Source organism: Galleria mellonella, unplaced genomic scaffold (assembly GCF_026898425.1).
Source record: "Galleria mellonella isolate WM207_F2 unplaced genomic scaffold, CSIRO_AGI_GalMel_v1 utg55, whole genome shotgun sequence".
NCBI lineage: Eukaryota > Metazoa > Arthropoda > Insecta > Lepidoptera > Pyralidae > Galleria > Galleria mellonella.
The window spans coordinates 4,737,948-4,764,513 of record NW_026442115.1 but is presented as its reverse complement, the minus strand read 5'-3'; the positions used below and the strand labels follow the sequence as shown (position 1 = coordinate 4,764,513).

General features: G+C 30.5%; 1 protein-coding gene across 4 annotated transcripts in view; it reads left to right on the top strand.

The window, feature by feature from the left end:
* LOC113521313 (glycogen-binding subunit 76A) overlaps nt 1-26,566 on the top strand; it is a 59,452-nt gene that overhangs the window by 20,364 nt on the left and 12,522 nt on the right. Inside the window, exon 1 of one of the 4 annotated variants that reach the window (XM_026906817.3) lies at nt 16,357-16,796. The exons of the other annotated variants lie outside the window; for them this stretch is intronic. Coding sequence (XP_026762618.2) covers nt 16,737-16,796 — 60 coding nt within the window. The 5' untranslated portion in view covers nt 16,357-16,736. Of the gene's footprint in view, nt 1-16,356; nt 16,797-26,566 lie in introns of those variants that run through there. 4 annotated transcript variants of the gene reach the window in all.

Here is a 26,566-nt window from a genome sequence, read left to right as displayed (position 1 = left end):
AAGCTATTGGTTTATGACACACAAATTATGTTCTTTAAAAAAGTACATTTTTTAAATAAAATATTAGTGAACAAAAAAGAGATAATAAGTGATTTTAACGTTAGGCACGACAAGGCTTAATAACAAGGCTTGGCTTGGGCGTTTTTATAATTATAAGAGTTTTTTCTATGTGACTTCAATAAAATGTAAATATCAAGGCAAAAGTATATGATTATATACATTATTATCATTATATTTTTTAAAAATATATAATATTATTATATATTTTTAAAAAATAATTCTAGTTTATAATCGTAATGAATATATATACGTAGGTATAAATTTGCAAGAAAATGGGAAAGCGAGGAAGATATTATTAGTAATGGGGACTAAATTTTATGTATACACTTTTATGTAGATGCATGAAGGTCTTCAGCGATGACATATTTGACAGTCAGGACTTTATTAATATTATAAATGTGGAAATGAATTTGGATGAGGTATAGGTATACCTAGTAAAATTGTTGCGTCATTGGCATATTTAAGAGTATTTTGCAGGGAAGATTCGTTGGCGTTCTCAGCTGGGCATCAGACAATTCTGAGATGGGCACGGTCCATCCGGCTCCCTCGTAAATATGTACATGTATGTTTAGCATGGGTACATGTAGTATATGTTAGTGCGAAGGACTCGATATGGTTCTGTCACGCGGTGAAGTCGCGCGCACAGCAATTTCTTAATAATATCATATAGATTATTATTTATGATAGTAAATTTTTAAGTACTTAACGCAAGTAATCATGTTACATTTTTAAAAATAGTATAGATTATAATATTTGTATAACGATAACTAGGTACCTACATACTTGTTTATATGACCTTCCATGTAAAAACATAAACAAGTATGTAACAAGTCTACGTGACTGATGTATATATGTATATCCTGGGTAGTAATATGCACTTCTCCGTCCCAAATAGATATTATTTGAATGTTTTTGCGATTAATAGAGCCATTAAGGTGTCAAGAGATAACATACATCTTTTTAATACAAACTTTTAAGGTATCTCGAGAAGAGGTATACATAGAGTCTCAAATTTGTCAATGATAAGTTTTAAATAACGTTAATTTTAATATCGGGTAAGAGTAAGATCGCGTGCATAACAGTTTTGAATAAATTTATTTTTAGTAGGTAGGTACTCTATATATTACAAGACAAGACTGGTAATCAAACCTCCGCTTGATGGTAAGCTGCAATCACCTACAGTCGTAACACTTGCAACATGAGACATTCAATTGGTGAAAATATTAAAATTTACTGACATATCTTATTAGCTAGCTTGATCGAGGTAGAAATCCATACAGACGATTTGCAAAATGTCTCCTTCTGGTACTCTTATCTATATTATGTTCCTGATAAAATATGAGATTGTAGTTGAATTCTACAATAATATTTTTACTTAAACAAGTCGCCATTAGATCATTCTACTCCTTAACACGGTCACGCTATGCGGATTTACCTTGCGTTTAAATGGAGGTGACACTAATGTACCAAGTTACATTCTCGGTTTATCTGTAGTTCCCGATACGAGTCATAGCTTGATGCAGAATCGATGTAGTCTCTGAAACGTGTAATTTTAATGTAAAAAAAGTTATGTGTGTGAACGATGCATCTTTTTAATGTATGGTAATAGAATGGTAACATGCCTGCTCTATTAGTATATGCTAGTCAGGTATCACTGAAGGATGATAGGCGAGGATGAAATCAGGTGATTTGGCCCATCACGACGAATTTACCATTATGATTTCCTCGACCTGATAAGGTGTATTCTTAGGGTATAACATATTGTTAGCAATGGGGCTGTTACACCCCATTATTAATAACCTTTTCTCAGTGAAAGAAGAACTGAGGTAAATTACTACATCAAATATATAGAACTTGTTTTGTCTGACAATCCTTGACAGTGATATACTGGCTATTGGGATAAAAGTATTCTCTGTATAACATTAACATGTCTATAAATTATTTTTTTTTTATTAATGCCCACGACATACTCGTGGACAGCTGTTATGTGGATTTAATAATTTTGTTGTACATGATTTCACGTAGTCTATATTTAGCTAGTGATCCTAGGTTGTAATTCATCCTATTTTGTTTTCAATCAAGATTAGTGAGCAATCAACATACAAACGGAACTGGATTTATAAACAAGACAGATAATTTGGATACGCAAAGAAAAAAGTAGAGCGAACGGCTTATAAACACATTACTTCACTAAATTTATTCAACAACAGGCAATGTTTCATTACATGTTTACATTCTCGTAAATGGCACTGAAGATTTCGATGAAATTTGATATATTGGATTGTGTTTTGTTTATTTATTTTTTTATAAAAAAAGTAAGTGAATAATCGAGCCTTTCATTTGTTTGTTTCATCACCATTATTACAAATTTTAAACGCATATGTAATGATAAATGTATCAGCAAAATTCATATTAGCATTAAAGTTAAAGCATAATATCTTTAATAGAATTTATTCATATAAAATAATTTAAAATTCTGTTTCACCTAAAATCCTAATTTCAATCTGGCACAAAATAGTACGATGGTATCTACATAGAAATGAACTTATAGATTCCAAAAATAATCCTAAAAATGCTTTAGTATTTGCAAAGACATCGCATATGTCTGCTTACATAAGGAAACAAATGAATCGAGAATCTTCTTAATTTGAAATTAATTAAGAACTAAAAATATTATGCGTTTTGATGACGTTCTTCGAATTGTTTTTCTTCGAACAAATAACAAAGACTGTTATAAAGTTAGAAAATAAACAGTCTATTTTCAGTCGGTGCTTTCTCTAAGAGAATGCGCCGTCTGAAAATTCAGATTGACCGAAACGTAAAGTATAGTATTGATATTAGATTATATATATATATATATATATATATATATATATATATATATATATATATATATATATTTAAATTACAGCAAAGCTTCCAAGTGCGGGTGGAAAATTGGCATTTGTAGTTTTTTAGAGGCTATTTAACTTCGTCATCTGTAACGGTGTTACGCCTGCGGCATGGAGCAAAATTGCAGTGGTCTTGTTCTTCAAGAAGGTTACAATATCCTATTGAAGAACTATAGACCGATATTCCTTTTGAATCGTGTCCGTGTCTACGTACTATTTTGAGAGTCTTAACAAATCGTCTTACGCGCAAATTTGACGACTTCCAGCCTGGATGGCTGGAAGTCGTCAAATTTGCGCGTCAAACAAGCTGGTTTCCGAAAGGGGTTTAGCACTATAGACTATATACATTTATAGGTACATTACGGCAGATTATACAGAAGACCGCAGTGTATAATCTGCCATAATGTCTGTCGTTAGTGGACTATGAAAGTCTTTGATTCGGTCGAGACATGCCCGGTACTACCATCTCTCCAGTGATGCCTGGAATACTTGGAAGATAGACGATTTTAGGTGCATTGCAGGGATTTGTGGACGCAGGTGGCTCGGAATGATTCTTTATGGCAGTCTATGGGGGAGGACTGTGTTCAGCAGTAGACGGGTAATAGCTGAAATGATGATAACGGCGTATCATATTTAAAATGATTTGTAAAAATCGATTTTATTTTAACCTAGGGTACGTATAAAGAAATTTTTATAATGTTCTGTAATATTATATATTATCAAAGAAGTATATTAATATAAGTATATAAATACTTATATATACTATTTTACATATCGTATTTACTACACTTGTATAACCAGTAATTAATTTTAAGGAAGCTAGGTATTTCTCTTTATGGTGTTGCGAGAGATATGTTCTCTATTTGGAAGTGGGCTTTACCTTAAATGTTTGAATTATTCACTATAAAGGCTATAATCTTGGGCCAGATCGAAAGTTAGTAAACGTATTTCTTAGTCAATGAGAATAATGTCAGTTGAGGTGCACATTTAACACTGCAGATAATAACGTCGATGAAGTTTAAGAATCCTTTTCAGTCTACATTAGATACAAAACCATAAATAAAACCAAATATTTAGATTATTTTACTCAAACATTTTTGTCACCTATTACTAAAATAAAACATAAATAAGTAGTTAACGTAAGACAAGGTATCTATGAAACCATGGAGTCTATAGTTAGTATATGTATATTTTTTCTTTATTAATTTTTTTTTATCCTGTCGTGACCATGACCTGGTGCAATCCACTTCGAAACGTCGGCAATAAAAAGCAGGTATGTAGCTACTATTTACCTGCAATGGGTTTTTCATCGCGTTATGTCTCGATTGTGTATTTAAAACATGGAGTCTATAAACTGGATGACATCGTTTTGTAATATTGAATAAGAATATTTTCACTTGGTGTACAACAAATTACATTTAGTTAATCGAAATTAGTTCATATTTTGATTTAAATAAGCTCTATTTTTAATGACATTTTTTAATCTCATTGTGATTTTTTGTATAGTCGTATGTGTATTACAATATTTGAAGAGTAAAAAAACAAATGCAATAACTAAATATAAGTGAGACTAATATAATACTTTGTGATCTGTAACATGTTTTTTATGGGTACAAACTACGGTTATTAATTTATATTCAATAGACCCTATAAGAATAACATTTTATGGAAGAAATATGTTAATTATGAATATTTTATTATATTGCATCATAATTATTTAGTATTGTAAAATCTATCTCTGGTATGTGGCACAATAAAAAATTCTATCGTCAGTAGGTATTTAGTATTATTATTATTGAAGGACGATTTTTTTCAGACAGAAAAACCAGTGACTCTGCGACCTTTTCATTATCTTTTGTGCTCGCACTTTTTTAAAGTTTACTGCTAATTCCTATCAATGATAGGAATTTTAAAATGTTTTTCGTAGCAACGTTCTTTTATCTCCCTAGAATATAGACTGTGTTTTCTAAAGGAGACATATCGTTTAAATATGAGTGGGCTACAGCCAAACATTAAGTGCTGCGGCGTTTCTTCTTCACTGTGACAACTGTAATAAAAAATCTCCAAATTCGAATTACGAAATTATTAATGAATGTGATTGCTTTATCAATAGTGAATCCACATTCATCTGATATACTTACGTACATGGTGAATGAAATATACGGTAATTATGCCGTGTGACGCCGTTGTCAGTTGTCACGCCATATGACTGTCACGCTACGGCGATCCACGTAGTCGCGTTTGCTTTGCGAGCTCCTTGTCTATAATACATATAACTGCCATAGAAGTTTTATTCCTAGGTTAGTCATCTAGTTTTTATTATGAACCTATCCAGTTTTTTATAAGTAAAAGAATTTAATAATACTTGATAGATGTATTATATAACGCGTACTATATTGGGAATATTTGGTATGAATTTGCTCAGTTTATAGTTACTTCAGTTTATCAAATTAGTAAATATTTTTATAATTGCAAACGTTGAAAATATTTTTGTTTATGAAAGTAAATATTTGGAATTTATTTACAACGAAGTAACTAGATGGAAATTATTTTTAATTTTTGTGTCTCTGAAGGCCGAATGCGCCGGCGTCGTGCCGCCTTACAGACGCCCACCTATTCACAAACAAACCCGTTAGGGGTTCGTCGAACTCAATTGTAATTTTACTAACAGACATTAGAAATTTAGAATTTATGATGATTTCCTTTTCACGCCCTAATTAGAGCATACGCTCTGTCTAAAAATTAATTCAAGTTTAGTAAAAAGTCAAAACTTTTTGCTAAACTTTTTTAAAAAAAAGCATCTACGCAGTTGGAGTGGATTTATATTATACTTATGTATGTGTAATAAAATCTATTTTTATTTTTGAACAAGTCTTCATTAAAGTCGGATGCATATTTTTCGACCAGGCGCACATTGCGCTCTATAAAATTAAAATAAGAGATAGTGGTATAAAATAAGACGTTCTTTGCTGTAATATAAAAATAAACATAATATACTATGGACGTAATAAATTTATGGTCTTTTGAGTAGATAATTATAAAATGAAATATTAGCTACTCAAATTATTTTCTTTTCAATTCTTTAGTTGTCATAGATAACTACTTAGGTGAATTGTCCTTTTACGAGATAATAATTTGACTTAATTGTAGGTAGATAGATCTCTTTTTATTATTTATTGCAAAAGATGTATTAATTAACATTTAATTGTACGTTTTGTTAATTTTATGTTTTTCAAGAATTTTTATCATTCATTAATAATTGCCATTTCTCGTAATAGTCAATTACATTCCTATTTATTTGTTACAAGTGAAATGAACATAAAAACTATGCATATTAATGTGCGTTACTGTATCTGAATTAAATAATATGAAGATGTGCCGGGAGCGCTGTCTGTGATTTGTTTTACGAGTGTTGTAAACATTTTATCCTCTGTAATTTTTGCATCCTGCTATGAAAATATAGTAAGTAAATTGAAACGTGCCTCCTGTGAATACGGTCTAAGTCGGCTTATCTGCAAATGTAGATCTTGATTAACTAGTTTAGGATCATGGGAGGGTTCAGACTCCTCTATGTCGTGAATGGTGTTTATCGGTACCGGTGCATATATTACCGGTTCGTGATCTTGTAAGGTCGATCGGAATGCCCTCTGGGGAATATGTGCTGTATTGATGGTTGCCGAGCTAAATCGTTTAGCTAGCACTTGTCTCCTATTAATGTATTCTATGTATAAAATATATTTATCTTAAATAATATGTTTACACTCTGGTATACAAGATATTACTATTTAACAATTATATTAATTTAAACAAATAACAAAAAAAAACTTCAACATTGATCAAATTAGTATGGAACTAATTTGAGAACAATAACTTTTAATTCCAAATATTACAGTAGTACAAAATGAAAATAGCCTGTATCATTCTCCATCCCATATGTCACGTGTAAACTCACACTACATTTCATAGTGATTGATAAAGGTAACGCCTTATAAGGCACTATATGATGACAAATTAACTCACTTTTACATTTATTATATTAGTAAGGATGTACATATATCATAGATCGGTGTGAAACTATGTTGTTTTTCCATAACTGTCTCCTAAATATATTTAGTACTAATAACTAATAGATTATATTAGTATGTAGTAGATAAAGCTATTCAATACACTATTTCACTTAATTTCACGAAATATAACTATCATAGATATAGTACCCATTTAATATTAGTTATCTTATGTATTTATAGGTATGTATGTAACTTCACCGGTCATTTTATGATTTTGTTTATATTGTACCAGTGGATATTTATTATTCTTTTCACATATAACAAACAACAATTGAATTTTATTTGATTATACTATAAACTATTTAGCATATAATTTATTTGTATATTAAGTATATATAATATTTGACCGAACTTTATCTGATTAAATTTTATTTACTCAGGTAGGATATATATATCATATTATAGGATATTTATATCGTCATATTGACGCCGATTTCCAAAATGATTTAAAACTGACGTCTTATTTGAGTCGCATACGTCACCTGGGCAGTTTTCTAAATTACTCTTACAATGTACTCTGGCTAAAAATTATAGGTAAACTATGTGCATATGTCTAATTAAATATATGTAGAATGAAGAAGTTTTTTAATTAAATTAATAAATGGGATGTTGTTAATTATCTTAATTGTCATGTTGTAGATTATTCGATAATAGCAATAAATAGGGCCGAGTATAAATTGTCAAAACTTGTGATTATGATTATTTTTTTTTATAACATTTAAGTAAACAAATAAGTTGAACCCATGTGATGAAAAGTAGCGACCATCGCTTGCAGACACGAACAGTACATGATGCAGTGTAATATCTATGGCACTTATGCGTAATCATTCCTAAGGACTAAGATGTTACGCCTCTTTACAGGAACAGTTAGATGATTTTATAACATACATTATTATATTCGTTTTATAACTATCTATCTATCTATTTTACATTAGTGTATTACATATAATACACTAATGTAAAATAGCAGGGGAAATGGGATTGTTAGTAATGGAGTCTGCTTCCTTGTTAGCTATACATATAATACTACAATAATACATGAACCATGTAGACGTCAACCTGCTTTCCAATCCGTTTTCCCCTGCCCATACCGTTCGAATATATTCATCTAAATCTATATTCATTTCGAATGGATTTGTTATTTCAACATTATATATTGGATAATCAATATTTAATGTATCTGTTGGTGGGAAAGGGATTGTTAGTAATTGGGTCTAACAATTTTATTGTTAGCAATATACCCTATCAGGTCGATCTCTACGCGGTTTCCCCTGGAAACCATCGTGGTTGATTCTATAGAATTCGTCACGATGGAGTCACTGACCTGCTTTCATCGTCACCTATCATCCCTCACTGGTGTCCCGCTAGCGTATACCGCATATATCGCGCGAGCGGGGTTGCGAAATAGCTGCTCTTGTGATCTCTTTTGCTTGAATTAAAATGATAAATTATCACACGGGAAAGTGTTACTTGTATAAATTATTAACATATATTAATTTAATCAGTCAAGATGTGTTAAGTTTATGTTTTTTATACTTAATTAAATTATAAGCAACGTCATTATGGAGATTATGTGACTATTAAGTACAACCACAGTCATAAGTTCAAAGATTATAACGTCAACAGATTATAAATTTAACAAATAAGTATGTAAATAGGTACGTAATATATTTACAACAAAATTATCTCATCTATTTCCTTAACTAAATATTTTAGACAAATAATTTCTTGAATGTCCTTATGCTCTATCTTATGTCTAATCTACAATCTAGAATTTAGTTCCATAGGAATCTGTCCTAAATCTATGTTGTAATCTTGTAATTCATACTTACATTTAGGCCACAATTCTGTTCATTTATGTTGTACTGGTTTTACTAAGTTACTTAATCAGTTATTCTGTATTTAATATAATTCGTTAACAAACTTAATATTATTTTTTATTGAGTTTAGTTCTTTGAAATAGAATAGACAATAAAAAACAATTAATTCGACGTACTGTTTTTCTTTTACGTGCTTTTATTTCAATAAAAATATATACAAAGATTGTTTACTAATTATGCTAAAAATAGAAAAAGAGATCATAAATACTTTAATCGAACTACTTAATTAGAGTAGAGATACTCGTATATGTACAAACTATTGCAGTAGTAAACTTAGCAAAACAAAAAACATCACACTTAGAGCGTGCATAGAATGTAGAATTAGTATTTACTGAAATATTTAAATAATTTTATATAATTATTTAATTTCTTTTAAAAATCTGACTATCGTTAGAACAAATAAGGTATTTTATTGTAAAAAAGGAATACCATTAAATAATAGATAAATGTTATTTCTATTATTTGGACAGTTTAGTGTGAAGGTGTGTTTGTTTTTTATTGCAAATAGTATCGAAATTCTGAAAAATTTTGCCGCGTTTACCATTATGTAAATTTTGTCGCGTACCCTTTACATTTATTTAACTGGTGTACCCCAAGCGGTACGCGTACCATACTTTGAGAAACTCTGTTATAAATGTTCAGTTACCACTACCACAGATTATTATAACTATAAGAAGAGTGACGTGTAAAAGTATGTAAAATTCTGTAGAATTAAAGCTATATTATTTTTTTAAGTTACATATTGATGTACTTTGATAGTTTCTTATCTTTAAATTGAGCTTTTGCTCTATAAAAACCAATGACCCTAATCGTTTTTTAATGTATTATTTAGGCTCAGAGTTGGCGAATATATCGCGTTACATATATGTAAAGTAATATGCGAATTGAAGTTGCTTCTCTTTTTTAAAGTTGTTTAAAAATATAGTTTTTCGAGTAGGTACATAGTTATATTTTGTAGTCTTCCATTATCTTTTTAGAGCATATTACCAACCTACATTTTTTTATCATTCAATGTAAAAATAAGTAAGTACTTATTTAACTGTTCGTATCAGTAGAATATTATAGGTATTGTTATGCTTAATAATTTCCATAAATTATACTTTCAATAAAATTTATTATTACATTGGACATGACAATTACTATCGGAACAATATGTGAAAAGAAAACCAGGAACAGATAACGCGAAGAATTACTTCTACCATAACGATTTTGCATATTTTTATTATTTATCTGTGGTCCTTTAAAAATAAATAATAAATAAATTAAATGACAAACGATAGCAACTTCTAATAGCAGGAGGTTCTCGAGTTGTCTATATTTTTTGTGTGTATGTTATGTGATAACTCCGTCAATTCTATATATGTACATAGCTATTTGTTAAGTGTTTTTCTGAGTTTTTTTGAGTTTATCAATTCGAACTCGAAAATTAAGGGTTTACAAAGCAATTAGAAAGTCATGTTTGGAATTACAACTCATAAAGACATGAATACGCGGTTGTCTATTTTGTACTTATATATTGTTATTATTTGATTCCAAATATAAAGTTTTTTTATTGCTGTCAGGTATATAATCATATACATTTAGCATTTTTTTGTATATTTGCCTTCATATATCTATTACCGAATTAATGAAAATTAAAAATTCACAGGATAAGTTCCCCTGTTGAAATAAGAAGATATTAGAATTACATTTCTCATAATGTAAATTTGTAACACTTTGTGTTAATAGATATAAATACCAATACGGCCATTCCCCTCAGGTTATGTATCGCAAGACAGCCAGTTTTCTGAGCTCAATGAATTTACTTGTCTCTGCAACTCAAAAAGCGGCTTGCGGTAAACCTATAGGACCTCAGCGAGATGCAATCTTAAATACTTATAGAAAAATCTCGTGTCGTGATGTTCGTTCACGCTAATCGCCGTAACAGCTTAATACATTTTTATGAGATTTTTAAAATGTGTATTGTTTCGAATTAAAAAAATGCCGCGGTTAGTAGATATAATGCATAGGGTGCCATAGTCGTACTGTAACTTGGTAAACTGGTAAAATACGGATTCATGGCTACATGTAAATTTTGCTTTTTAACAAGCTCCATAAGAAAAACGATAACGTCAATTGTGAAAGTATTAAAATACTATAAATTGCAAAAAGTATTATCAAAACAGGTAATTAATTATCATAATATAAAAGAAAATAAATACAGACAAATTAAGTACATACTCGTTCTTTTTTATACTATGAAAGTGGCAAACAATGCAGCTTCTCTGATTTTAAATGGTCACTGTATCCTACACTGCTTCCCTTTTGGAAGTTCTTTAAAAATGATTATTCACTTCAAGTGTTTCAGTTTATGTGTTCGTTATAATTTTTCAAGATTGATATTTGATGACGTGAAAAATTAAATGATTGTATTCCAAGTATTCAAATAGAGTGCCAATCGTGTATACTTGTCACTATAATGATTTTATATATTGCATACGTTTGTATTATTTACATTTGGCATTGTTGTTACACCATTTTAGACTTCAAGAACATTGCTGTTAGTCATTTAGATAGCGTTATGATCTTCCTAGTAAGTTTATTTGCCAAAAAGCGTTCCACAATGCATGCGGTTGACAATGACTTATTTGCTAATAGTGGTGCGATTTCGCTTACGTTCATCAAGATGAAATTAAATTATTTATACTAAAAGTTACTAAAAATCTGCCGCAGGCTTCTCGTTTCCTTATTTAGAACGTATTTCGTAATCAGGTAATAGATTTTATCGCCTGTCAAACAAGGTATTCATTATAATATCCATATTTATTAATAGCTTGGTATCTAGGGAGCCAGTTTTACAATAAAAAAACAATGCACTAAACTATGCAGGAATGCAGTTGAGCAACTAGTAAATGTTGTTAGAATGCTTAACCAAGTTTACACTAAACATAGATAGAGAAAGATGCTAGGTCTCGGAAATTCACCTTTAGATAAATTCTAAATGAAGGATTATTTGTATAAAGATCTGGATACTTGTATACAGTCATAACTCAGAAATATAAAATTATGGTATTATTGTGATAAAAAAATATAAAAAAAAATTTTCGTACTTGACTACTGATATTTCTTTTTCATTTTTATGAATTTAATTTAAATTTTTATGAATTATAATATTTCACTGTTTTCTAAAATAAGACATATCATATTTTAGTGTCATTGCCGTATTTAATTGTACCATAATATTGTAAATTGGAGTACGATACTTTCAATAGTTATTGTGTTGTAAAGAAGTAAGTAGATTGAAATAAAAAAAAAAAAGATTAAAAGTGTCACGTAACAAAAAATGTAGAGGTTGGTAAATGCAGTGTTACCTGCTCGCTGTCAAATAAGAGTATTGTAGTGTCGATTCCTTACGGAATGAGGTCTATTGAGTTCAGTATCCGTTAAAAATTTTTAAAATAACTATAAAAAGCGCAGTAGGATTAACTTTTTAGACAATTTTTTATGCAATGAGTTTAGTATATGGTCTCTGTGATGGCAAGAAATGTTACATGTTAGCGCAGCATATATCGCACCTTTGATATTTACATATGTGGTGATCCTTAGGGGCCTTATAGTCTTTGACCCAAATTTTGTGTGTGTTTGAATATGAGTTTAAGGATTATATTATGTATTAATACTCATGCATTTTATGGCATTTCATTAACTCGAGTTCGATAATATTTGTTTGTCAGTTTGATGATCACGTGGCAATCCTCGTTGATACTGTGTTTTCTGAATTACCCAAGTTTAATTAATATTTTATTGTGTATTACATCAGTAATGATTTTGTAAGGTTTAAGTTTAAGAGTTATGTGCGAATCCTTATTAATAATTCATCATCATCATCATCATCTTTTTACCCTATATACCCTATTTACCCTAATATTGGGATAACCCAATATTATTTGGGGTCGGTGTAATATGGTTTTATCCATATTACTAATTTTTGCTTTATGCTTTTATGACCGGCCGCCTGCCTGACTTGTTGAGTTTGAACTCAATCTTGGTAATTCATATTTGAGTATAAATTTAAGGGTCACGTGTTGGTACTCGTGGATATATGTGGCCTTTCATTGACCTCAGCTTGATAATATTTGAGTTTGTGAATCACGTGGTAGTCTTCGTGCATATCAGATTTTGTTTCATTATCATTTTGGATGATGTGATCTTCATATTCAATCAATAAAGTCTTCTAATTCACTCAAGTTTTAAAATATTTGAGTATGAACATTTATTCTAAAAGCCTGGCTGCAGTTACTTACTCGCCTGCCAACCGTGGTACTATTGGCAAAACTTACCTTATGGGGAAGGCTTAAGTTCGACAGTGGACAGTTGACAGCTAAAATAATGATGATGTTTTTAATATCAAAATCATGCAGTATTTCATACATACATGACAGTTTTGTATTGGTTGGTTAGCTTGATTTTATATTTAAGTTTGAGCATCATGTAGGTTATTAACTGAATGGATACCAATAGATTTTTATACCAATAATTTATTTAGTTATAAATTGATAATCAAGTGGTAGTTCTGGTACATATAATAAATAAAACAAAATATAATAAATAAACATTTACTCAAGTTGAATAATATTTGAGTTAGAGCATTATATGATAAAGTTATACTATAAATGTTTTAATTAACTTAAGATCAATAGGTAATATTTGATATTGAATATCACAGGAAGGGTGCTCATATATTGAATATAATAATGATAATTAATATTTTTTATACAAGTAAACTTAATAATAAGCATTTTTTAATAATCATTTTGTTATAAATCTACCGACCAGTTCGGAACCCAATTTAAGGTAAAAAGAACGTGCAAGAAACACAACTGTTGCTTTTTCCAAATAAAAGTTAAGTTTACAACAAAAACTATAAATGGATAAAATGACTATCACAAACTTTGTATCGATAAAAGAAAGAAAATAAAAATAATCAATCACAATATTCTTGGACAGACCAATCACTAATAGAAGCACCCGCTCACAAGTATGATGAGCCAGCCATCATGGTGTTTAACCATATTATAGGGAGCCCACCACGCCGCCAATGTCTTTTGTTTCATTTAAACTTAATAAGTAATGTTTGCATTTGTGGATTACGTAGAGGTCATGAATACCGTAAATCCTCGTGGATTACTATATCCTTTAATTGATTGAACACAACACTATTTGAGGTTCATTATCAAATAATTGGGATAAGGGTAGAAAGATGATGATGAACGCGTTTTGATGGGCGATGAGGGCGTAATATGACTTTATTCATATTATATAAGACTGGTCACCTGCCTGACGTTAATAAGCCTCGTGGATAAAGGTCCTTAAATGTCTAAGCTTGATGAAGTTTGAAGCAGACGTGATGATGCTTGTGTACATGATCCTCACAAGTATCACCACGTGATTCTCATACTTCATAAAGATTGGCCAATGTAAAGTCCATTATCTACGATGTTTATTAGTCCAAGCTCTTTGAAATTTGAAGTTCACGTGGTGATACTCGTGTATATGATCTCCATAAGTATAACAACGTGATCCTCAAAGTTGAAAATTATCGAGCATGGGTCAATGAAAGGCCGTCATGATATCCACGAGTCCCTGCACGTGATCCTGTATTTTGAGATATCGACAGCGCTAAAAATGTTAATTAAAGAAAATAAACACAAATACGATGGTTACACAAACATATTCGGACTTTGATTTATGCTTTGAATAGGTACAAATATAGAGTTTTCGTTTGTACTTAAGCGTATTAAATATTTAAAGATTTTGTCCCACAAAAGACCTACTTCAATTGTGACAAAACCAGTTATTTTGGGATAAAAATTAAACTAATGAACTGAGTTTGATAAAATTTCTATGGGACTAATCTGTAAGTATTTCCTTTCAAATAAAAGAAGAATTTTCTAACTCATGGAGTTGTGAGGTAACAAACAAAAAAAAAAATACAGCCGAATTAAGAACCTTTTTTTTTTTGAAGTCGGTTGAACATTTTTATGTTACGTTGTATCTTGATCAATTTCGTATTGGCCCACACTATTTTTAATACAAATTTGTCAAAAGTGAAATATTATTTGGAACAAAAGATCAAATTATAATCCTGCCATTTCCCTTTTGTTTTCACATATTTCGTACGAAGAAAGATTATAAAAAATATCTTTTTTGGCTTCTATAAGTATAATGTATAAGAAGCGAAGGGAAATGATGCCGGTACTCTAGACTGGGTTCGTTGGACCCAAACTAAAAATAACGAGCAAAAGCCTTAGATAATCCTGAATGCGGATAATCTTTGGTTTATTTATTTATTTATACTTTATAATAATAATAATAATACATAAAGAAATATGACAGTGGAAAGCAAATGTATAGCGAGCTTAATTCTACATGAGTTTTGCTCCAACAAACCTAAAGTAAAAAGTAGCATCAATATTAAAGTTGTAGTTGTTTTTAAAGATATCTTTTATAGTCTTGTTTGATTTCACGTTCTGGCAGAACCCAGATCGTGGTGGTTTAAGACCGTCATGAAAACTAATTAATATTTGACTGTATAAACAGATACAGGAAACGTGACTGAGCAAGTCATATAGGCATTCTATATGACTATATTTACATAAAACACATTTTATGTATACATAATAAATACACTGTCTGATGTAATATTATATTAGTTGCATAGATTATTATGAACTATATCATATATTACTGTAGATACGGTGATATGTATTATTGAAATTATGTGCATTTTCGTTCCTAAGGTTTAATGTTACTTTGTTACTATTTAGTTAACTTCAAAGATAATTCTTATATAAACTATTATTATAAAGAGGAAAGATTTGAATATTCATTTTTAATGGATAAATTAAGACTACAAAAATATTTATTCAAGTTTAAGGATTATTTCACCTAAAGAAAGCGAGTAACATGGGCTGTATTTTTTTAGTAAAAAATTAGTAATCTTTTACCTGCGTAAAAAAGTTGGGACGCTAATTAGGTATTAAGTTATGTTGCTAAAATGAGGAAAGACAGATTTGACATGAAATTGTTAAGTGTATAAAAGTAGGTTAATAATAGAATTAGACAGGTACTAACCTGTCTAATCCAATTAATAACCAAATCTGCTTGTTAAAAATTAGTACCTACGTAAACGATTCACAATGCGTGTAAGTTAATTAAATTTTAGTTTTTAAATAAAGATTTTTTCCATTAATACAATAATTTTTGTTTGTATCTTATTCTTGGAGGCAGTGATGGCGCCAACATGTCACACCAGTTGCGTGTGCGTATCACGCGGCGCCGGCGTGCCTGTTTATTTATACACAAAATCAGAAATAGAATGTACTTAATTTGTACTTATCAGTCAAACGGGCAGACATTTTATATTTTGCAACTGTAAATAATAGCTAATGAGGTGGACGATTAGGGTTGGGAATTATTCTTAAATAGGCATTCGATCTCATTGGTGGTGCGCGGCCACAGCACGGCTCAAATTCTCGGGCGCGGCGCAAACGCAGCAAGACCGCAGCCCCCTCATTCGCACGCAGCGCAAGCGCCGTGTGCCAGCGCATCGCGTTCCTTTATCTACAATATCTACCTTCATGGAATAAATCGATTTATAAAAGTTAAATATAAATGAAATAATATAAAAATGATACACAGTGTGCACGCGTGTGTCAAGTGACAGTTTATCTTTAGTGCTTTCATTAATTATAAATTATATCAGTAAATAAATAAATACCCGTTATTGTAAGTGGAACACGGCCAGACGGGGTGGCTTTGATTAATGAACATCTGTGTGGAGTGAACATTTGATATACATGACTTCCCCTAAACTTGAAATGTCACTGGAACATGAAATTCCTGTGCTAATGAAAAAGGTAATTTTATTTTAAACACTAGTAATACTACTTTAATATATAATTATGCATAAGTAACATAATATTAAAAAATAAAATAGATGTATGCTTATTTATTTACCTCTTAACCAGTTAAGATAGGCAGGATAGTATTAAAGAAAAAAATCGATCTTTTTTATTAATTACTTAATTATAAATTAAAAAAATAATCTTTTATTAAGTACATATAAAAACCTTGAATGATAGATTGAATTACTTATTTTTAAACCTAATTGTCAACTTTATCTTTTTATCGAGAAAATACTTATACGAATAAATGTAGATAAGAAGAATTATTTACTAATAAAATTTCAAATGATTTACTAATAGATAAATTTCATTGTTATTGTTATCGTATTGAAATTCACTAATGCAGAACGGATATATATGTATGTAATAATCAATCAACTTACAACGCTGTTGACATAGGTCATATTGGAGAAACGCTAGATTCCAAGATGATTTGTTATTATTGTTATTGATACATGTAAATTATGTTGTTCAAATTAATTTAACAAAAGAGGTTCTCATTTTAACTAATTTTTTTTGGACTTATAGATATTTTATGTATAGATTTAGACGTTTTTTGTGTTTAGTCAGTTTATGTGCAAGCGGTTGTTAAATTATTTAATCTGAAATAATAAAAAATATTTATATTTGTATTATTATGTAATAATAATTTATAAATTGTCTAGGTGCTAATATTTATTTTATTACATACATTACATAGAAGTGCATATGTGAAAGTTAGCTTTTATTACTTAGCGTCTTAAGGGATAACTAATCTAGGATATATTATATAAGAAGCAGAAGGATATTCGCTACTTTTTATCCCGGTTAATAAAAATAAATAAATATTTTTTTTAATAAAGGCAACCTCACATAATTTTAACAATATCAAACTAAATATAAACTATTACATTATTAAATTAAATTATTACACTTTTAAATAATAACATTGATATGTTTATATATCGGTGTTGCGCATAAGTAATGGGTAAGAGTTATAATATAGTATACAGATATTCTCTCTACTAATGTCTACAGCATTATTATGTTAATATTTATTCATAAGCAGTAAGGGTGGGTCTACTACTGCTACATCGAGTTATAATCCTCTTTAGTATTACTTTACTCACTACTATTTTATTTTTTATAAATTACAGTTGATCTTTCGAGACAAAAAATGTTAACATTGCCACATAACTTTATTATCTTATCTTAATATATAAAAATCCCGTGTTACGATGTTTGTTTACTAATCTATAGGCTAATTACAATTGTATTTTCTGAGTATTGTTTTAAATTTGAGAGATAGGATAGTTTTTATCCCGATAAGAAAAAATGTATCCGATGTGGCGATAAAACTTGATGGACCAATTGTTGTGACGGAGAGTATTTTGAAGATTTTTAGTATTATTTTGAGAATACAGAATAAAGATAACGTAAGTGAAAATGTATCAAAAAATTATAATGCAAATAAAAAAAAACTAATATTAAAAAATGTAACAGAGAATTCGCTCCACAACATTAATTTATAAATTATTATTATGAATTATTACTGTTTTATATTTGTGTATTTATTATATAACTTTGCTTATAAAATTGTATGTATGCTTGTAAAAAACTTCACGACTCATTTTTATTTAGTCTGTTCAATTTGCTCGCGGATGTTAATTCGTTAATACTGTTGACAACCCTGTTTATGTCCAATTTGAATTGTAAATATAATGGTAAACTATTACTCAGTATCTCTTGAAAGTCTACTTTGTATGCTAAATTTTCTGGTTCGTCCACTTATCCTGAAGAAAATTATTCGCTGACTGCAGATGAATAACGTCCAGTAATTATATGGGACAAGTAACAGCTAGAGCAGTAGTTGGTACTTTGGTGTAGTCAATAATCATAATGAATGATGAACTATTATGTAGCAAGTGAGAAAATGATGTGATAAAGATAGCTACTTACATATCTTGAGAAAGGCGTAGGGATTGTTGGTAACGAGAATTAGAACTAGCTATCCTATTGATAGCAATTTACAATATATTCTCTTGGAAACCAGTGTAGTTAATTTCTGGCGAATCCGTTATGACGGATCAACTGACATGGTCTCATTATCATCTATTTTACTCACTGGTAGAGTATATCGTCCCATTTAGTCCTATTAAAAAAAAAAAAAACCTAGGTACTGTTGTGTGTCTTGTACAAACTCAGAACATAGTCTCATCTCATTGCCAGAGCATTTATAATAGTCAAATATATTGATCAGCTATTGAATTATTGTGTCTACTAACTATTTGACTTTCATATCTTTCATGTACGGGGTAGACAAAGCGAATCGAGAATCCAGTTCGTGCGTTCTATTTTAATTCTTTACTAGTTTTATGGTTTCGCAGTTACATACTTGCCATCACTGTTTCTGATGCGAGGCGAAAACTAAATACTACTTTTAAAATTCGATTTCATCACGATAACTGGCAAATGACTTGCACCTCCATAATGCATCCAGTATTTTCATCTACGTTCACCAGAGGGAGACTTTGTACAAAACTCGATTGCTTGGGTACCTCTGTCCCATTCGTGTTTCTACCGTGAAGCAGTTGTGTTTGCATGGCTGTGTTTCGGTTTGAAGGATGGGATATGGCGTGAATTTACTGGGTACAGAGGAATAACATCTGAGTCCTCAGGAATGGCAACGTATGGGGGTATCATGGGCGAAACAGTATACTCTGTTATGTCCATGGTACTGCTCATGTCTATAGGCGACGGTTACCACTTTCCATCAGGTGGGCCGTCAGCTTGTTTGCCATTCTAAGTTGTATAAAAAAAAAAAACCTCATCCCTTGATGCTTTCCGGCTACTAGTCAAAGCTACTGAAAAGCAACTTCAGTCACTCGTCCTTACTTCCTTTACGGAATCCGAATGGTAACATGGCATTAGAGAAAGCCGATTTGCTGGCCACCATCTTTGCCTCGAATTCAAATTTAGACGCTGCTGTTACTGTATCAAATACCTTCCTGTGCTGTCGGAATTCCGCGCCGGAGATTTCTTACACCGCAGCGACGAGTATGGCGGGCAATGTTGTCGTGATGTGAGTTAGTCTAATGGGCGGCATACCGATTGTTATTCTTTAATAGCTTTCTATGCACTCCTGAGTTGTATTCTGTAGTTATGCTGGTTGTATATTTGTTTGCCATCTTCGTGATATAAAAAAATTATTCGGGTCTTTTATAATTTTATTCGGTTTGCGTGGAATATAAAGGTCAAATCTAATATGAGTATAATATAGCTATTGATTGAAAAAACCTTCGTAACAGAAATGTTTATGGTCGATGCATGTGTATATAACCACATTTCCGCTTATCGTAATAAATACATGCGGCTCGACGTCAATCTTTAAACACCTGACCGACATAACATATTATCATTCCAAATACCTATTTTTGATTAACTAGACTGTCACAGTAAATAATTATACCTATCTATCGTTAATCTGTAAATAGGGCTCCATTGAAAAGAAGAATAATACTATCCATATATGGTTGGTATTCTTCTTCTTTTTTCATACAAAAATAATTATGACTCATCAGGCGGTACTGCCAATTCCTGCAAGATATTTCTTATTTCATCTCTCTTTCACGTCAGACCTTTACCAGTGGTTTTGCACTAATTAAAGCCCCACTGTTAATATTTTCTACGCCCATTTACATCACAATTTGTCTACTTTTATAATTTTGTTTTATTAGTAATAAAATTTTATTATTATCGATGATTATTAAACTTATTAAAGTTATTACTTAATTATCATAATGGACGTAGATGAAAATACTATCCATGGTATGATGTCATAAAAAAGAAGTGCTATTACATGGCAATTTGACCAAGTTTGATAATTATGCGGATGATGATTACTCGTTATAGATTATTATAACACCATAATTGCATTTATTCGGTATTTACAAAATTAATTAAAACTTTCACTGTAAAATTTGGAATTGAAGATGATGCACCTTAGTATACAGCAAGCCTAAGGACTACCATAGGCATCACAGTGTATTCTATGATAATAGTATATGTGTGAAGTGACAGTTATCACACTCCACCGGTTATTTTTAAGTCACATAAAAAATATAGAACTTAACAATAATATTTGTTTACATGTTGCCTGTAATATACAATATATAAAAGATTATAGATATAAATAGACACATAAATAGCGATAATGAGATTTTTGTTGTTTATATAGTAATACAATTTTAAAAATAACAAGAGATAATGTAGTCATCAAGAGCGAAGTCGTGTCAGTATGTCATCTAAAAATCACAGAAACATAATCACCTCATTCATATTTACTTTGTTAATATTTAAAAATAAAAAAAGGCCGAGAACAAATGTATAAACCAGTATTTCCCAACTTTTTTTGTGCCATGCCCCACTTGAACATTTCAAAAATTTTTCAGGGCCCTACGTTGGGAACCACCGGTATAAACTATGTATTCTACTATAGTATCTCTAGTGTTCGGTTTCATGATCGGATGGTTTGTATAAAAGAAAAAAATATATAACCCATCTACGTCGAATATCTAAATATCAAAACATTTGAGAACATGGATTTTGAATTGGTATTCCCTTGCACAAGTTTGTAAGGGCCGCGTGCAATTATTCCGTAAAGATTCAACAAGAGTTGCAACAATTATACATAATACTGTGACATAGGGGTAGATGCCCAGATAGACTTTAATTTCTGTCCGTTCCATTTTAGTAATTTGTTTGTCAAATTATGTAATGAAAATTCCTATTTATCTGAACACCACCTAGGAAGTTATACAGGAATATCCCAGTGTGCGCCGTTTGAGCGGACGTCGTGACTCTTATTTTGTGTTCGGAAATAGTGCGCACACACATCGACAGATTGGGACGCGTCAGTTATCTACAAATAACTATCACGCGCCTTGCAAGTTGGCAGTCACCCTTATGTTTTACGTCCATAAAGGCGGAAGAAATGACTGTCAGAATTCTCTTGAATTACATTACGTTACATCACGCCCCTGTTGTAATAGTGAGGGAGAAATATGAGGGAGATCTATGTTCAATAGTGGCCGATGGTAGGTAGGTCACAGTGATTATAATTGTATTAAAAAATTTTTTTTTGACTCATATGTGTAATGGGACGTTTTTGCTTTATGCAATTCAGGTCCGGATTCGATTTAAGATAAGGCCAATTTAAAAAAAAAAAACAAAACTTTTCTAAATTGCCTTCAGTCTGGGTGGTCTTCTTCAATTTTCTTTACTTGGTTACTCATAAATCAAGTTATTTAATTTAAGAAACAAAAGATGTATATTTATTTAAAAAAAAGCAGTAATAACCTCTTTTGCATGTTTATTATATTATTTATACTCCCAAAAATCGCCATATTAATATAAAATACAAAACATTAGCATTGTTTTTAGTATTTTTTATTTTGGCTGTAGTCAGTTTGGGGTTGGGTGACGCGTTAACTCAGTCTAAGTATTTTGAGTTCTGTGGCTGGTTTCTTACAATGTATCCTACCTCGATAACTAGGCAATTGGTGAGGTTGTTTAGCAGTTTGTTCAGTTTATGCACAATACCATTATATTATTATACAGGTATCCGCATGGGTTTCATATCTCTATAAAAGTTGAGCCAGAGACCGGTTTCGAAGAAAACTCAATACGCTTTCACAATATGGCATTCGCGATTTGAGTTGTTCCAAGTTCCCCATAAAAAATTACGAGCGAAATAAACTGTGTTTGACTGGTTTACTCTTTCAAAACATTATTGCGAACAAAATAGCCTTATGACCATTTCTGATTCTCTCGCTCATTGAGAACATTTATTCAATTCTCGGGGTAGATTGAAGCTAATTGAAAATCATTGAGTTTAAAAAGAATAAATCAAATCTTCAACGAACGATCCGTTTGACCACAACTAACGGAGGTTATTTAAATATTTAAACATCACTCGATCGGTTGATTTGACAAGCTACTGATTACATTTGACGAACATCGAAATGCGTTTCTATTTTGTTTGTAAACATATCATGAAAACTTGTACATATAATACTTTTTACAATGATTACCATTTCAATGGCCTATGTAAAAGTCTCCGGCATACATTACTTAGACAATACGTGTTTGTCTTCTTTGACTAATTGTAGGTAAATTTGTATTTAAAGTGGAGGAATTTTCATTTAAATTGTAATGTAATTTGAAATAGAATGACTTAATAAATATTACATATTGAAATTTTGAAATATTTTAAACCGTCAATTATTATTGTTATTAAACGTTCTGCTGCAAACTGCAAACTATGATTTAAATACTGTGATTTATCTACGATTTACTAAAGAATTTACATCTAATTTGAACAGAGCATCATCTTCCTTAATGTGTAGGTATTAAATGAACGAACTGGTCCTTGCTGTGGTCACAAATAATATAATACTATACTAGTATGTTGTGGTACAATACGCAAAGGGCTGGCGCCCTTGACAGTTACATATGCAATTACACTAGGCTTATTTATTACTTTCGACGTTTATGGTGGGCATCTAGTAACTGTTTCTGAAAATCAATTAAAATATAGCCAGTTGTTATCTTTATATGACAGTAGCAAATATGTCAGTAATTATTTACATGACGAATATGGAGTCTCCATGGTTGATTTAAAACTTACCAACCTTCAATTACACCATAACGTGTAAACAAATATCTATCTAAATAATGTTACTACATCATTGAGTCGTAAAAATGTTAATAACTAGTTTTTACCTACGATTTCGTCCACGTGATTTGAGTATGTTAATTTACGCGGATAAAATTAGCCTATATCGTTCATCCCAAATGTCTACTAAATCTCATAACAACAAATAAACTCACTTTTTCATTTATAATATTAGAAAGCCGTTTTTATGGGAGCCCTTTTGGCTGGAATAGTTTATTGTCAAAGCAAATTAGTACCGAGTTAAATAGCTAATACCCAAATCGATGTTTTTAACCAAGCGTGTTATAATTGACAAGTTTTTATTTAACTTCATCTGTTAGTTTTAATATTTATATGCGAGTTGCATGATTTTCAATTAAATAATTTCTTCCAAATCTCGCAAATTGATGGAAATTTTGTCAAATTTGATAACAATGTAATATTTAACAAAAAACTATTCTGATATTGTCAAAAAATAGCCACAGGGTTTAATTCTGTAGTTAAAATTGACGATAGTCAGTGTTTAAATTTGTTACATTTGTCTCAATGAATTAGTTATTAACTAATAACTAACTGATAATGATACAAATGATTATGTTAAATAAACGATCACCAGTAGATTTTATCCTATTATTCACAGTTCATAAATTCGGTATAGACTTTGTAGTAGATTTTTTTTTCTTTGGCGTGATAAAAGCAGAAAGTATAAGAAAGGAGAGCAACTGTAATATTATCTTTTAAACAACTGGTGGCTTTTAATTTATTTGTAAATCTTTCTTTAAATTTCCAATACAATTTATTAATTAAAAATGATCAGTTTGGTTCCTGTATACTTATACTTTTATTATGATACATTGTTTTCACCAAGTGTGTCGCAGTGACCTAAATAGGCTACAGCTCAGTGATAGTTTTGCTTAAAAGCAAAGCACTGATTTTCAGCTGCAACCTGAAGTAAGGCTACACGGACGCGTGCAACAAACCCAGAGTGTAACCTGTGTAACCAATTTAACAGCAAAAGGTAAAAACATTGTCGGTTATTTCTTGCGTCCAAGAGTGAAAAGTGGGTTATGTTATTATTTATTGATATTAATTAACCAGTCACATTATCAGGTACTTGATAAAGATGATAATGTTGAAAATAAAATTTAATCGGTACCTATGTACCTAATATGGGTAAAAATATCCCAATATTTTATCAAATCGCGTCACACGCACTTGATGTTAATACCCAGCATGTAAGTTTATCATTTGTTTTATTTTTTATGTCGTTATGTATACATTAACAAGTATAACAATAATAGTAAATAATATAAGATGTCAAAATATTACATAACATGGGTGCTTGTTTATGTTTTGCAATGTACCTATTTAAAGATTGTTTTCGCTCTTTCAACAAACTTAAATTTTAATAACTGTAAAAATTTAATTCATCAATATATGTAAATGGTGGGTGATAGAGAGTTTCCAATCAGCTTCTGTATCTAATTTAGTGAAGGTCATTGGTGCAGTATGTGGATGTAATTGTAGTGTAAGAATGGCTTGATTTTTCAATTGACATTGGTATGTGCTTTATTAAAGTTAAATGATTTTTTAAATTGTGAAAGTAATCGAATAGATATTTTTTTTTATGCTATACCAAAACAACTTACGAAGTTGCCACTACTAGATACGACTTTATCTTCATAGATGCAGGATTAAACAGGGAACTATAAGTTATTAATTTTTTTTTTAATTATTGTATATATATCGTCATAGAAGCAAATTTATTGCACAATTACATTTTTTTTTAATGGGTGAAAGTGGAATAGTAAACTCGCTCGCGCTATCGGTATACACCGACGGGGCACCAGTGAAAGATGATAGGTGAAAATGAATGCAGGTCAGTTGGTCCACCATGATGAATTCTACAAGAATTAACTATGATAGTTTCCAGAGGAAACCACGTGGAGGTCGACCTGAGAGGGTATATTGCTAGCAATGGGGCTATTAGACCTCATTACTAACAATCTCTTTCCCCCGCACAATTACATTAGGCAAATAATAAAATTTACTTGAATAAAAAATATTTTCATTGTTTACATATTTTTATTATTAATTATTAATTTCTATATCAGCCGTTAATTGTCCACTGCTGAACATTTTTTTTAACCAGTAGTTGCCACGTTTGGCAGGCGGCTTGGCAACTTCAGTCAGGTCAGGCCACGAACAAATAGTACTATTTAATTGCAACGTATTGTTTAATTTATTGTATGTATGGTTATAAATATTGGATTGGATAGAGATATATTATTAAGTTTACCCAACAGTGTGCGCTCTCACGCAGTTACTCAATCAGATACACCTACTTATAACATATATAGAAAATATTTTTTGATAATACCTACTACATAATGATTTTATAATTTTAACATGTTGTTAAAAAGGTAGGTACACCCCGGTATGACATCGATAAAATATATCATCGATAAAACCCCACAAATACTTCAAAATATCTATACTTAAAAAAATATCAAGGTAATTTGATAATTTATCTTTATATTTGATAATATTAAAGCATCTAGGGTGTTTTATCGTTCTTGAATGTTCATTAGTTTGCTAGTGATCGTTTAGAGAAATCAACTATTGTTGACATAGGTAATACATAATCTTTGCAATAACACATATCACAAATTTTTGCTAAGAAATAACATTTGTGTGTACTTTTTGGTTATGTCATCTTTTACACAATCCGTCTATATTTTTAGGTATATATCTACACTTACAGTCATCTACATTTATACTTAATACTATCTTTGCGAGATATTCTTCATCTTTGTGCATTATATGTCCACATTAATAGAAGTTACTTTTTTATTATTAGAGCAACTTTCAAACTTCCTCTAATATCTTGTCACGCCACATATCACTTTTAAACATTCAGATCTGATCTGCATTTGGTTGTCTTCCGTCTGTAATCTTTGATCCATTCCGTATTATTTTTGTCACCATTGAAGTAGCTATTTTTGTGTAATCAAGTCATAGATTATAC